This window comes from Gambusia affinis, linkage group LG13 (genome assembly GCF_019740435.1).
Source record: "Gambusia affinis linkage group LG13, SWU_Gaff_1.0, whole genome shotgun sequence".
Lineage (NCBI taxonomy): Eukaryota > Metazoa > Chordata > Actinopteri > Cyprinodontiformes > Poeciliidae > Gambusia > Gambusia affinis.
In genome coordinates, this window is record NC_057880.1 from 2222622 (window position 1) to 2238427 (window position 15806).

A 15806-nucleotide genomic window follows, 5' to 3' on the forward strand; every position below is an offset into this window, starting at 1 on the left:
TGGAACTGCAGGCATCTGTCTCTCTTTGTGTTTGTTCATCCTCTCGCTGGTCAGTAGTTGTGATTGAAGAACTCATTAGCTACTGGAAGCTTAAGAGACACCATCATCGTATATGGGAAAGGCCTGAACACACACACACACACACACACTCATCCCCACTCACTCACTCCATATGACAGGTAACAAATTAAAAGCCTGAGTAAGATGAATACACATCACCATAAACACATTTTACTGCATATGCTGCCTCTGACTGTAACTCACCCGTCCCACCTACACAGTTTTGTTTTCATTTTAATTTCATGACTAACTCCAAGACAGAGTCATGATTTATAATTATCCAAACAGGATGTGAAGGGTAGTTTTCAGAGTTTATTTTACCGGTCATTTTTGGTCCAGGCTTGTTCAGTCTCGCTTTGTTTCTCGTGGCTCCGTCTCCGTCTTCCGGTTTGGTCCAAAACCATCTGCTTCCATGTGCCGAGTATTGTTTGAAAGCAAATATATAATAATAATGTAGGTTGCATCAGCTTGGAATTAGCTTTAAAATCCAATAAAAACCTCTTACAAAGAAAGGATGTCCAGAGATTTCCAATCATATTTTTTATGTCTGTAGTCTGTTTCCATTTTTAAAGTATGACTGGTCAGTAGCTATCATGAAAAAAAAAAAATCTAATTTAACCCAGAAATGTTCTGGCAGCGGAGAGCCAGTTTCACTTAGCTAACTGTGCTCATGTTAAATAAACCAGTACATACTGTCACATTGAATCCCAAAATATAATTTACTCACGTTCAAAATGTTTAGGATCATGATGTAGAGAAGTCAGAAGAAACAGTCAGGGTTTATTTTTCATTCTCTCCTGGTGCTGAAAGAAAAAAATATATTGTGATAAAAATAGTCAAAATCTGTTAGGAGGCTTATAGATATTTTCAAAACACTATATAGAATTAAAAATCATAAATTTTGGTGAAATAATTGAAATAATTTTGGTTTCCTTCTTTCTTTCTTTTTTTTTCATTTTTGAATGTTATGTTTTCATTTGCCAATATGCAACCAACAGGCTCATCCAGCACGTCTCCCAACCTGTTTGGTTAGCAATGTCCTGTTCAGTCTACATAGCAACCAGTATATCCACAGCCAATGGGTGGAAGTACTTCCTGCTACTTTCATTAGTAGTAGTTTTAAGTCAGTCAGTCACTTAGCATCAATTTTTTTTAACCAGAGTTTCAGCTCTTAGTTTTATGGATGGGAGAATGTTAGCTGTTAGCCTGCTAGTCCATCCAGCTGAATTCAGACTCGTCACCATGGAGACATTTAATATTTTACCAATGTATGCTTAATAAATAAATGTAATAACAAAATGTAGAAAATCTTTGGTGATATGATGTGATGGTAAATTATTAATTATATTAAGAGGAGCTGCTTCATGCTTAAGTTTTATATATTTAGTCAAATTAATCTTATAAAAGATTTTTCTTGTTTCCTGTCTACATCTCTGTCGCTCTGTAGGATGAAGGAGACTCCAGGTTTTACTGTGAGCTCTGCAACAAGCAGTACGTGAGACAGCAGCAGTACGAGAACCACATTAACTCCTACGACCACCATCACAAGCAGGTGAGTCAGCCGGCTCTAACGAGGCACACAGAGGTTTCCTTCATCCTGCCACGCAGCAGAGTGGATTTGGTCTAAACCAGCTCCGGATGAGACCAATCAACTCTGAGCACCAGCAGAGGGCCGGGCCTCCCAGAAGTACTCAGACATTTTGAAGTTTCGCCCCATGTTGCCTTATTACAACCTCAAACTACGATGTATTTCATTGAGATTCATATTTAATTTTTTAATAGAAATCCAAAAGGTTTAATGTATATGGCCACTCTGTCACCTAAATACATTTTAATGCAATTATGTTCAGAAATCACCTGATTAGTGATTTAAACTCTTGAGAACAAACAGCCTCACATAAACCAAGAAACACAAGCTTTGAACGTCTCACAGTGGTCTGTTTAACCCAGTTCATTAAAAGTGAAAACTTTGCATTAATTAGAAAATAATGACACTTTGATGCAAAGTTGGAACTTTTAATGGACTTTCAATGCAACCTATAGAGCAACTTTGCATTAAAAGTGTCATTATTTACCGAAAGACACTTAATAATAACAGTCATAGATATTCCTAAATAGATTCATGAATATCTATGTGTCATGTCAGTCTTATGCTACACCCCGTCTCATAAAGTGTCACCATGTTTTCTCATCACAGTGAGAACACCATCCACTCTTTTTGGCTTTTCTCCAGTGAGGATAAGGAAGTCAGTCAGAGTTAATGGGGTTAGAATATTGGAATAAGACTTGAGTCCAGCAGAGCTTCACCTTCCAGGAGGACAATGACCCTAAAACAGAGATGGACAACTTCTAGGAAAGCTTCTGCTTCAACACACCTGAGTCGAATAATTACAAGGTTAGCGGGAATCTGGAGAACAGGTCTGCATACTGAGAGTATTCGATACTTTGATTCAGGAGTGTTGGATCTCAACTGGAGGAATCCATCCTGTCCTAGATGTACTACCTGAGCTACAGAGGATCACAACCTAATCATGTTTTATCCCTGGTTCACACAGCAAGATGCTTGTTCTCAATCTCCTCTTCTGGAAATCTTAAGGAGGCCACAACTATATGGATGGTTCTTTAGATAATCTTAAGAGATATTCCCACCGTGTGTGGTGTGTGAAGAGCGAACCGGTCCACTCAGAAGGACATCAGGACCATTTAAATTGGACACATTTAACATGATATCGTAGTTTGTGTGTTGGGACAAGGACAAATGAGAACGCAGCCTGTTGAGTGTGACGTGTAGCCAATCAGAGAGCGAAGGAGCAGAAACCAGATGATGCATACATCCAGTCTGTGGCAGGACTTTAAAATTACGGTTCCCAAATCTTTTCCCGCCAATCTGATGTAGCTTGAGACAATTTACAAAACAAATTGGTCAAAACGTTTTGGCATGTAGGTGTGAAAAGATGGTTGAGACATACCAACAAACTGCAGCTGTTTTTGCATCTGCAAGCCCTGAAAAATGCCTTTTTTCCCACAATTTCACAATTATGCACTGCTGTGCATCTCATAACATCTCATTTTACTTTCACTGAGGTTTAAGGTTGGAACGTGGGAAATGTTTAAGGTGAACAAATACTTTAGTAAGACAACATGTAAACAGCAAAACATTCAGTCTGTTGTGTTTCAATTTTTCAAAGATTCCAGTTAAATCAAAGAATCAGAGCATCTACTAGATTTTACCTAAAGGTGCACAGATGTTTTTTTTTCTTTCTCTTTCCTTGTTCACCATTTTAAAATCTTTTCAGTTTCTGGTTTCTTATCTAACCATGGTTTATGAGTGGAGGACTGAGAACTTGCGGCTGCTCTGATCTTTTCCAAATTATAGATGCTGGGAGGCATGTATTTACCACAATTATCATTTGTTCACTTGCAGGCCAATGAAAGAGCCATAATATTTGTCACAGTTAGCGGCGTGTCAGAGATATTGGGTTTTTTGGAGGACAAGGAGCATTTAGGGCATATTGTTGGAGACCGCAACATTTGCAGGGAATGGATTTTCCAGAAATAATATTCTCCAGCCTGCACACATCCAGCCATGCTGCCCGCCTTTCAGTTCATGGTCATCCGTTTGGAAATGATGAGGTTTTCTCTCTTGTCTTTGAAATGGCTATACGTCATCAGAACTGGTTTTACTTTTGTGACAAATGTGAATGTTCTGTAGATCAACAATAATACTCAGTTTGTACAGAATTGTTTTCTTTGCTCACATTTCGCAGAGAAAAACAAGACTTGTGATTTAGTTGCTTATTTCCCAAGAAGTTGAAACGAAAAAGGGGAAAAAATGTGAGGTGTTTTAATCTAAACCAGATCACTGATGTACACACAGTTGTATGAAAAAGTAGAACTGAGTGTCTTCTTTCACACTCAGATCTTTCCTGACATACAAAGAGAACCAGATTAAATACATAAAGCAGTTTTCAGATAATGATAATATTCATTACAAGAACAAAATTATTGGCAGTGACTGTTATCAAGCATAGCAATACTTCCTATTTAGCCTCTAGGCTAGATAGGAAGCTGCAGAGCAGATGCTGAACTTGAGCATCATTAGCTGCTACATATTTAGCAGAAAAACCCAAGAGGACAAGTTGTGATTTTGTTGCTTATTCTCCAAGAAGTTGAATCAAAAAGGGAAAAAAATGTGTGTGATGTTTTTATCCAAATCAAATGACTAATATACAGTTCTCTGAAAAGTATAGATTCACATTCAGAAGTTTCCTATAATACAAAGAAAACCAGATTAAATCCATAAAGCAGTTTTCAGATGATGATTACATTCATTACAGGAACATAAGCTATTCAAACAAGAACCTGGATAGCTTTTTGCTAGCTTCCTATCTGGACCAGATTAGCTTGGATAACTTTTCCCCTGAATATTTTTTGATTTGTTAAAAATACAGAAAGAATCAATTAAATCAATATCATTTTTTTTTAAATACTCTGGTTATATCAGTCAATTAATGTAATCTGATGATCTTTAAGAGGGCAGATACTTTTGTTGCGACACTGTCAATGCTAACGCTCATGAACCTTACATTCATTGTTCTTTGTGAGTCCGTTTGCTCATCTGATGGAGGTGAATCACTCCAAGTCGAGCTTCTTTTGTTTGACTTTGGCCCTTTGGCGTCTCCAGCAGCTCTTCATGCTAAGTTTATTAAAAGAAAAACAAACTTAATAAGTGCAGCCTTGGATTAGGGAAAGTTGCTGAGCAGAGGTACACAGAGTGCCCTTGGACCGGCTCATCTCATTATAGACAAATAAGCAAATAAGCAGAGGGAACGTGCAAAAAATCTCATCGCTAATGAAGTGAAATCCTAATAAGTATCTGCAGAACAGTGAGCTGATTTCACATTTTAATAATGCATTTGTTCATTAATTCCTACACAACACAGCTGTGCAGTAAATTCCACACAAATGCTACAGTAAGCCTACAGTATAATTAACAAAGCAATTTAATTTGCTGCTTAAGGGGGAGGGGGTCTTTAAAGAGCCTGTGCCCAAGGGCTCATCGTCTCATAATCAGCTTGTGTGCTGCATGGTTTCTTGTTTGATTGATGAATATCTAAAGTGTTTTCTAAGCCCAGGCTGCTGACACGTTGTAAAATATGAAAAGGAACAGAATTCTGCTGTTCTTTCCGTTTAACCCTGCCAACAAGGTGACCAGCGCTGTTAAGCTCAGGATAGAAGTGTTGCTTTATCTGACGCAGGAATAAAGGTCAGATTTATTTGCCAGTTTAGTGTAAACACTGGCCCTACTAATTTTGACTCTTGTTGCACACACACACCCCATACACATGAGCACACACATGACACATAGAAACAGACGCCAACAGCCGCTTGCACCCAAAACAGCAGCTGTTTAATTTTTCCTTTCATCAGTCAAAGGTTTCGTATACTAACTGATAACATGTCAGTGTAACCAACTGTTCCTCACTTCGCTGAGAAAACATGCGTCGACATTGACGCTGTAATGCGACAGCGACTGAGTTTACTCATTACCAGTGGAAGTTTCTAGTTCATTTAACTGTGTTTTTTTAATTGAAATAAACTGAATAAATATATAGGCCCTGTCGTCACGCATCAGTTAGTATATCCTGTTTTTGAAGACATCATAATTACAGGTCACAATGCAGCCTATCTCCTTAAAGCTGCAGTATGTAACTCTGACAAAAATGGGTTTTTTTTTTTTTTTTTTTTTCATTTTTATTAAAAATGTTGCTATACTGTTGTGACAGTATGAGACAAATAATCTGTGAAAAATCAACCTCTTCTACTTGGTTGATTTTCTCCAGGTCTACTGGAGACCTACTGTATTGGTCTCCAGGAAATGCACTGCTCCCAATCAGAAGCAACCAATCAAAGCCAGGAGGAGAGTCTTAGTGCTGTCAATCAATCTCCTGTATGCTACTCAATGTGCAAACGGCACAGAAACAACTAACTGTTACAGGAAGACCAGCTGTCCACAGTCATGGTGCCCATGCTAACCAGCGTCAGCATTCCTGGCAGGTTATGTTGTGGCAGACCAGCTGTAGCCTAGTAGAGAGCAAAGAGAGAGGGCGTTAGCATGAGAGTGATTGACAGCACTAGGACCCGTCTCCTGCCTCTGATTGGTTGTTTCTGACTGAGTGGTGTATTTATGCAGTTGGTACTGGGAGCACTGGGAGCTAGATTTTTTTTCACAGAATATCTGACTTATATTGTAGGGTGACAACATAATGTTAATTGGACAAGTTGTCCAGAGTATCTTGGACAAGTTGTTTTGCAATTAAAAGGTTGTGGGTTTGATTCCATCTTCCCCCTATTAAACTCTGTGATGCCCCTGGGCACTTTCCTAGTGATCTGTGTATCAGTGTATGAAAGTGTGTGTCTCAGTCAATGTGGCTCTAGTGTACAGAATGGTCACTATGACAATAAAAATGCCATCTGACTCATTAAATTCAGTCCATATTCCACTTATGTCTTCTTGATTTTCCTACACAAAATCTTTGACTTATAATGGCTCTTACCATTTACATACAGTGCTCAGCATCAATGAGTACAGTCCACCAGAGGAGTCAGAAAACCTTTAGTTTCCCTTTAGAATCAACATTTTCTATGGAGTATTATTCTGTAAAATACTTCCATAAATGTGGGCCATTGACTGAGAACAAGATTTGTTTGTTTGCATAGACAAAACAGATATTTTTCTCACAAATTCAGTCAGTGTTGCAAAAATGTTTATACCACAGTTATAAACCTGGATGAGTGAGTCTAATTATTCATTTCATTTCTGATTTCAGTAAAGTCATTACATGGAGGAGAAACGTTACAAAACCCGAGAAGGAAGTGTCATGAATCTCTAGTCAACCCCTTTACTAGATGCCTCTAAATAAATTAAAAGCAACAGATTGTCTTCAGAAGTCATTAATTAGTAGATAAAGTTAAAAATCTCTATTATTCAGCTGCTGGTTGGAAAGACTTTTTGCTAAAATCCATAGATGTTTGTGGTTGTAACATAATGGAAATGTGACCAAGACACTTTGATTGAGCCTTTGACTTAACAGCTGATGTTCATAGCTTTAGACCTCTAACTTAATTAATTAATTGACTTAATAGTTTACGTTTATTGACTTTTAAGACTAAGTTGGTCCATTAAGCATTACTCATTCACTTTCTATGAAGAAAAATAAGATAGATAAACATGGATACTACCTCAGGCAATCATATTGTAATGTATAATAATGCTTGTTTTCACAGTAGCTGCGTCTCCATTGACCACAAAACTGCACAATTTGGCATTTAGAAAATAAATTTGCTTAACGGAAACACTGCAGTCTTGAAAAGACTTTCGATAAAACGTTTTGACTCTAGGATGAGGTGATTATTTTTTAGCCATGTAGAAATTGGTTTATTTTGCAAAACTGCGAAGAAACACTTTTTTCACCTCACAGAAGTCACATGATTAACAACCCAGATGTTACCACTGGCACAAACCAGGAAGTAGAAGACAGGCTGCAGTTGGAGGATGATGATGCAGCAGGTTCTTAATGACGTATTGTCTGAACAAACATATCCATGTGTGATTTTAATTGCATTTCTTATTTAATGGAAACACTGTAAATGCAAAATGTTTTTTTGTCATTAGTGGAATATTGACAGTGTTGTGCACATTTGCAAAGGATTTCTGTCTGCTCAATTACTTTCTTATGTAATTGAGAAAGTAATTAAACAGACACTGGGAGCCTGGAGGGTGGTCTTATTGCTTGTATGCTGCTCAATGTGCAAACGGTGGAGAAACAAGTATGCTCTGTTTTTGTGTTAGAGGAAAACCAGCTATCCACAGTCATGGTGGATAACTGTTCATCTGGAATAAATCAGATGAGCAACACACTAACCTTACTGACTTGAATCATTGGACTTGTTTTAAGAGTCTGCTTTAGAACCGGGTCTGCTCTGACTAGCCGTTTTGTCAGAGCAGGCCCCACATTTAGGACACTCACAACTAATGAATACTCCACCCAACCCCACATCAATATTCTGAGCAAAGTCCAGAATCAGTATGAATGTATTTCCTGCTGGTGAAGAAACCTGAACATGTGATGACGTGAAGTTCCTAAAAGTTTGCTTTGTGGTAGTTTGTTCACATCTCTAAGATTGTACTTTGAGATATTTGGAGCTTCTGATTACAGCCTGCTGTGAGCCCTGCTGTCATCTCCTCCTCCCCAACACAACATCCAAACCATCCATGAAATGCAGAGGCTACATGCAGCAGTGAGCGTTAACAAACCCCAGTGCAGCTGTCTTCCAGCCTGCCTGCCTGCGTCTGTCTGTCTGCCTGTGTTTCATCTGTCTGTCTATTTTTGTTCGCTCGTCCATTTGCCATTCCCACTGCCCGCCTTGCTGTCTATTTGTCCGTCTGTGTGTGATGAGAACTCATCCCTGTGTTATTATCATTGTTATCTGTGACACACACATACACACGCCCACACACAGTGTGTAAGTAGTTGTGGGTTTGCAAACGGAGCTCAGTAAGTGAATTAAGCTGATCTGGACTGTGCTAAAGCTGACTGCTGACTTAGTGAGCACCAGTGGCAGCTGGTTGGGTATCTGTCAGATGGGGCTCGACTGCACTTAATAATTTACTAATAATTTTAATGGTGTACATAAAATCTTAGGCATCTAAAAACGCAGCTTACCATTGCCTTATTCTATGTGAAATAGGGAGCAGGGGAGACTTAAACTTACATAAAGTACAAGCTTATAGAACCTTTAGCTGATATTTATTTTTCTACAAAAAAAACTGCTATGTACCACAAAACAATTGAAAATATCAAATGAAAATATATTAACTTAAATCTAAATGAAAGTAAAATGAACTTCAAACCTCCTTTAAACTATTCTTTTCAAAGTCTTTTCTGAAAACTGTAATATTGTCAAATGTTCTTGCCTGACTTGTTTTGTACACTATTCATGACTTTTATAATAATAATAATAATAATAATAATAATAATAATAATAATAATAATAATAATAATAATAATAATAATAATAATAATAATAATAATAATTTTGGTACTATGTCAAATCCTTTTCCTTGCACAACAGCTTGAAAATAACAATTTCTCTCTAACAGTAGTTAGCTAGGTAGCCAGCTGGCTATCTGGGTAGCCATCTAAATAACTGGCTAGCTACCTGGGAAGCTAGCTAGATTGATACCTGGCTATCTGTAAGCTAGCTAGATTGATACCTGGCTATCTGTAAGCTAGCTAGATTGATACCTGGCTATCTGTAAGCTAGCTAGAATGATACCTGGCTGTCTGTAAGCTAGCTAGATTGATACCTGGCTATCTGTAAGCTAGCTAGATTGATACCTGGCTATCTGTAAGCTAGCTAGAATGATACCTGGCTATCTGTAAGCTAACTAGATTGATACCTGGCTGTCTGTAAGCTAGCTATATTGATAGCTGGCTAATTAGTTTGTGTGATGGTGTCATACTGTAGTGTGCTGTGTGCTTCAGCTCATGAATACCAATATCCCTGACCCCATCTGATGAAACTGATAAAGACAAGTACCATGAAGTCACCACGGGTAATTTGTACATCCATGGGTAACTCTGAGATGATAATGATAAATATGCTGCATTAATGCAGTACTAATACTCTGTAATGGCTTCAGTGTGTTCTGTGTGAGGCTGAGTGGTTCTGGTGAGTGATAGTGGTAAAAACTAACATAAAGACTTATGTGTACGTGGCAAAAATAAAGATACTGGTAACATGCATAAATAGAAAGACAGTGATGTCCGCAATGGACTGAAAAAGGTAAATGTTCACGCTTCAGTTTAAATACAGACATTTTTTTAATATATGTATTTTAGCTTCCCAACCTCTCTTTGTTAGCAAACTCCATTTAGGATTTGTCTTACAGTAAACAGTAAGACGTGTTTGTTCCACAGCGCCTGAAGGAGCTGAAGCAGAGGGAGTTTTACAGAGCCCTGGCCTGCAGGAGGCAGAGGAGGCGCAGGGAGGAGAAACGAGAGGAGAGAGCGCTGAGGAGAGTTCATCAGCGTGACGCAAGGCGGACCGGAGAGTGGTGAGCAACATCCATTACTTCTTTTGTTTACACTTTAATCCATTTGTTGTTGTTCTGGTGCACAACCGTCTCCCACCACAGCAGATGTTGGCCTGCGTTTTGAATATTTTATGCAACTTATGTTAAAATGTTGCTTCGTTGGGAAGAAAAAAAAAACCTTTTTCTTTACAACTCTGAGTTAATGTTCTTTTATATCGCCATATATTTAATGTAAGAGACTGCTTGTAATAATAAATCCGCTCAAGCTAATCACCTGACCGTGCAGCTCTCACTGCATTCACTCCATTATTTCGTCAGGCTGACATTTATGGTTTCCCTGCATTTTCTCGGCTTTAATCAGCGCCCTTTCTATGTAGCTTTCTGCGAGAAAAAATGTTTGATATGTACTCAGCACCAACCAGCGGGTGGAAAAGGTTAGGTGAACATTTATTTAACGTATTTATGAGGAGGTGGAGCCCAAAGACAGAAGTAAAAGGCTTGGGATTGTTGACGTATGGAAAACAGACAATATAAAATAACCCAAGATGTTTTGTGTCTAACTGGGTTGTATTTAGGCTGTTAAGCAGCTGGAGATCCCTTAATTTACTGCTAACATTTTGACATGTCACAGCAGGACACAGACGGGTCAGAACCACAACCAGCAATAATAGCGAGGCGCTCTTCAGGAGGCGAAGCCATCAGTTTTACATCCTCACTATCAGGGTCTTGAAAACAAAGCTCCGAAAAGGAACTTGAGTGCTGTGAATTGTTTTAAAATAAGCCAAATTTGCACATTTAAGGAGATTAATCTCATAACCTTTCTTAGCTGCTTGCTTCAAATTTCTTCATTTTCTATTAAAAAACATACAGAAACGTCAAAAGATTTCTGTATATTTCCAGTCATTTATGACTTATGTGATTATATAAAAAACACATACATGCAAAACAATCAAAAGTAACGCAAACCCAAGTTTCATTTACAGACCCATACAGTAAATTAAAATGTTATTGAAACATCTGTCACCAAGACATAACACATCATATAGATTCATTGCAGACAGATGGATGTTTGAACTTTTGAAATGTTGTAATAAAGACAAATAAGAAAATGTGAATTAGGGATGTTTCAATGTATTGGTTTAGAGCAAAACCTGCCAGGCTACACAAAGTGTGATTCCTTCAGATGTTGATGTTACGGCTGTAATAAACAGGAAGTGGACGTTCCTATGTATCCTCCTCTCTGTGCTAGAAAATTGGACTTTGAACATTTTTCAGGTTTCGTGCTCCTAAGAAGACACAGACCCACCAGTGGATGGGATCTCCAGTTTTGAGCTTCAGCTCTTTTATGGAAAAGCCAAAAATCACCTCAAGCGAGTGTAAAAACGTTTTGGTTATTATTTGGTTGGAGTTGGTTATTTCAGATTTTTCCCATAAACGTTTTCTAATGCAGTGCTTGAAACGCAGTGATAACCAGGATTTGTTAGGCTTCAATTGTGAACAAACGATTCAGAGAGCATGAAGTTCGGAGATGAACCCAACTGAGAATGTCTGGAATAAACCGACAACACTTAATAGTGAAAGTCGTCAGAAAACGTGATTGTTTTATTTTGTATGTCAGCAGTTAAACGCTGTCATATTATAACATTATGACAAAATGTCTGGTTAATCTCTCCACCTCCACAGATGCTGAAAGTCAAACTCCACAGCTCATTCTTTTAATTACAATTTTCACTAAGGTTAGCCGGTCCTGTTAATGTATTCAAATGCAAACACTAAAGAAGTAATATTTAAAGTGAGTGGCTGGATCGAAATGTTGTGTCTGCAAACAAAATATCAATTACTGCAGCTTTATTAATCAAAGAGGAAACAGAACTGTCGAGGCTTTCAAACTGGGAGATGAGTGAAATGAAATTCTGGAAATATGAGCAGAGATAAGGCATTAGATAGCAAAAGTCCAGAGCTCTGGGGTAAACATGTTCCTGGGTAATCTGATCTGGCCTTTGTTCCTGCAGGGGAAATGAAGGAGGTGGTTACCTTGAAAACTTCACGCTGTTTATCTATTAGAGTCAGATTAATAACAGAGTAAAATGTGTCCCACAGTCAAAGATGTTCCACTTTCATTAAGTAAAAAAAAAATTAATTCAATGTGTTTAGAGCCGCAGATATTAGGGAGTCTTTTCTGAAAAAACAAGTCATTTAAAAAGTAAATAAATATCTGCAGTAGGGATTGTGTGTTCATTTTTAAAGCACATTTTATTTATTTATTTATTTTTAATAAATACATGTTTACACCCCATTTTCTTCAATGGGATGTCGATGTTTGTGGATAACGACTTAACAAAAAAAGTTCTTAGCTTCCAAAATAATGTTGAGAAAAAATAAATAAATACTATGGATATTTGTGTCATTTTGTTGTGGAAATTATATGTATGATCTTTTTATTATTTAGTCAGACACTCGTTAAAGAGAAAATGTGACATGTACTTATGTTGTTGCACATGAAGACGTTTTTTGTCAACTTATTTCCTACAATTTGTTAAAAAGATGCTAGTAAATAAATTATGGATTTAAGAAATAGCTGAGATTTATAAGAATGAGAAATGCAACAAGATGAAAACCAAATATAATGGCATGCAAATACACTCAAACAACTAAAAAAGGAAAGGCATAAAACAGTAATAGTTCAACACTGTAACTATAAATAAAGTCAACTGCCAAAACATGAGATAAGATAGAGTCAAACAGCATAAACTATAAACTCATCTTTTAAAAACATGCATCATAACCTCTGATTTATGCGCGTGCCTTGGTGTGTCTGGAGCATCAGCGCTCCTGCATGTTCAGAAACATAGCATGGACTCGGCTGCTTCCTCCTAAAAACATGTTTTGAGGACGGCTCGCCTGGCGTTCCTCCAGCAGCAGAATCCGCCGAACACGGTGTCACATGTGAACGCGATCTGAGCGCCGAGCTCAGAGTCACAACCCAAACACACCCACACCACCAGAGCGCTGATCCGTGCCAGAAAGCAGTCCCTGCACACACCTTCAAAACATTCAGCCTCTTTAATCCATGCAGGAAAGTTTCCTCTGCAGGAATTAGAAATGTAAATAAAGACTTGGAATGATTTAAGATTATACCGCGTTTATATTTAGTATGAAAATAAAGCCAAATATGTTGTTGTTGAGTAACAGGATTTCATTTTGAGGTTTTCTGCTGCTTATTAATGAAGATAATTTGTCTTTGAGTTGCATCATCTCTAACACTGTTGGTATCTGAGACCTGAAGGCACCAAACGTTGCTCTGTTACTGCTCATGTAGAAGATGAGACGCTCTAAGTTTCAACGTTTCCTTCCTTTTACTTGTTTCATGAAAAGTCAAACCTTCAGCTTTTACTGTGGAAGGATGTTGTTGTCATACATGTAGTTTGGGGTGAAAACTCTAAAAAAAAAACATGAATAATAAAAATTAAAATGAGATGGTTACTCATTCAACCTTGACTTTTAACTGTATGATAGTAAACTAAAAGCTTCCACCGATCTTCCATCAATAATACCAAGAAGAAACTATAAAGCCACTATAATGTAGAGTATGTAACATTATGTCATATTTATGACCGTCTTATGAACGCCCATTCAAATAAACTGTTAACCATCCATTTACTTTTGCAATAGGGATTTGTTAATATATTTACAATGAAATTGTCTTTGTCCAAACACTTCCATAAATTCCCTCCACAGATCACATTCTCCTCATTGTTATATACGCTTTGTGTTTGCTAACATTTAGCTCTCACTTTAACTCACTACCCCCCTTTTTTCTTATTATTTTTACAGCTTATACCAAAAAGTCCTTTAAACTTCAAACTATATTCGTTTCCAGAAGCTTTGTCCTTAAAACACTTTATACTTTCCACACAATCAACAGTCAATTTACAAGCAATCTAAAACTAAAGTCTTAAAATCACAAATAATAAAACAGCTTGATTTGTCCTTTGAAAATCAATTATCTGTTTTCACCTTCTGTTAAATTACATTAGTGATATCAACCTATGAGTTCATTCCAGCTCTTGTGCCTGAAACAGGAACCTGGTATGTGGAGAAAAGTTTGACTTTACAGAAGCTTCCAACCACTGCATGTCTAGCTAAAGCAAAAGCTGCTAGAGTAACAATGAAGTGCAGAACCAAACCAGAAATGACCAAATCTACGCAAATACTATTATTTCTGTCAATTACAAAGTTTGTCATGAATGGTGACAATAGTAAATTACAGGAACGAGACGATATAAACCTTCACCTTATAAACACATTTTACTTAAAAGACAAATATCAGTACTTTCTTCTTATGCACTGATGCCCAAATATGTTGCTCTGTTTGTAGTATCAAATAATTGCGTTCAACACCCTTTTTCACTTTTCAGAAACTGAATATGTCCACATTATTTCCATAATCACACTTTTAGTTATGAATATAACTATTATGAACTACCAGCATGGATACAGTTACACAGAAAGTTATAAAAAATGATGGTGTCTGCCTTTTAAAAGGGAATGTAAGTGGTGGAGCTTCGTCTGGGTTTTCAGGAAGCCTGTAAAGCCTTTCTGACCAAGCGCAGTGTTTAGTACACACTCACCAAATATAAATAGTCTCAGTGTCGGCTGTCATTCCCATTTTCAGCTCAACAACAATGCCAGTCGTTTTCTTGCACAAAGTGGGAAGAAAAGAGAGGCACAGATAAAGTTCTTTTCAGCTAGATTTTAGCTTTGGTCTCCTCTTGTCCTTCTTAATTCCTCTCCTCTGAATGTGTTCATTCTTAACTCTTTATTGATTCTTTTTGTCCTCTCTTCTAAATTTATTTCATTTCCTTTATCTCTGGTTTTCCTTTCACCTTCTCCAATCGCCCTGATTCACTTTCCCCATTTGGACTATCTTTCCTCCGTCTTCATCCTCTCCTCTCTTCTTTTCTCCTCAGCGCTCCGGGTTCTGGTCCGATGTTCCGGTCCACCACAGTGGCAATCGACCCAGCGAATCAGCCCCAACCAAATGTCGAGCGGAACTGGGAAGCTTTTCATCCGAGCGGCGCTGAACGGGCAACAAGTAAGAGCTCTTATCTGCTTAAATAGTTTATGAGAGAGTGTTTGGTTTTCGGCGACGAGGATATCACTCTTGATACTGAGGGATTAACCGGCATGCGGTCTGCTGAATTATGTCTGTTGACAGCAAGAAATGAAATGGGGAGAGAAATAAAGATGAGGAAGCAGGCCGATGCAACGTAACAAGAAAATTGTGTTCTGGGCAATTATACAGCAAATGAAATAATGCTGCAGGGATTTGGAAGCAGCAGCCCCTGTTAAAGAGCCTCAGACCAAAAAAAAAGAGAAAAAAGTTCAATTCAGCAGGAGAAAAACGCAGACGAAAGAATTCACTCAGGAAATCAGCAAAAATGATTTTATTATTGATCATTTGAAAAGGAGGGAAATTAATGTTAAGAGTCGCTGCAGCGTTAAGTTAGTCCTGATCCACTTAACTAAATTCAGACTGTATTTTAATACATTTTTCTAGTTGTTTTTTTTTTTTTTTTTAAATTGTCAAAATGTAAAAACAAAAAAGCTCACTTATGTGATTTGTAATAATAACCAGGACAGGGTT

The 15806-nt window shown here is 37.6% G+C and overlaps 1 protein-coding gene across 2 annotated transcripts in view; it reads left to right on the forward strand.

Moving 5' to 3' along the window:
* Window positions 1–15806, forward strand: part of LOC122842632 — an 88492-nt gene that overhangs the window by 63821 nt on the left and 8865 nt on the right. The window contains exons 2-4 of one of the 2 annotated variants that reach the window (XM_044136684.1): window positions 1508–1612; window positions 10044–10180; window positions 15130–15254. In XM_044136684.1, coding sequence (XP_043992619.1) covers window positions 1508–1612; window positions 10044–10180; window positions 15130–15254 — 367 coding nt within the window. Of the gene's footprint in view, window positions 1–1507; window positions 1613–9599; window positions 9680–10043; window positions 10181–15129; window positions 15255–15806 lie in introns of those variants that run through there. The other variant, XM_044136685.1, reaches the window with a different exon arrangement.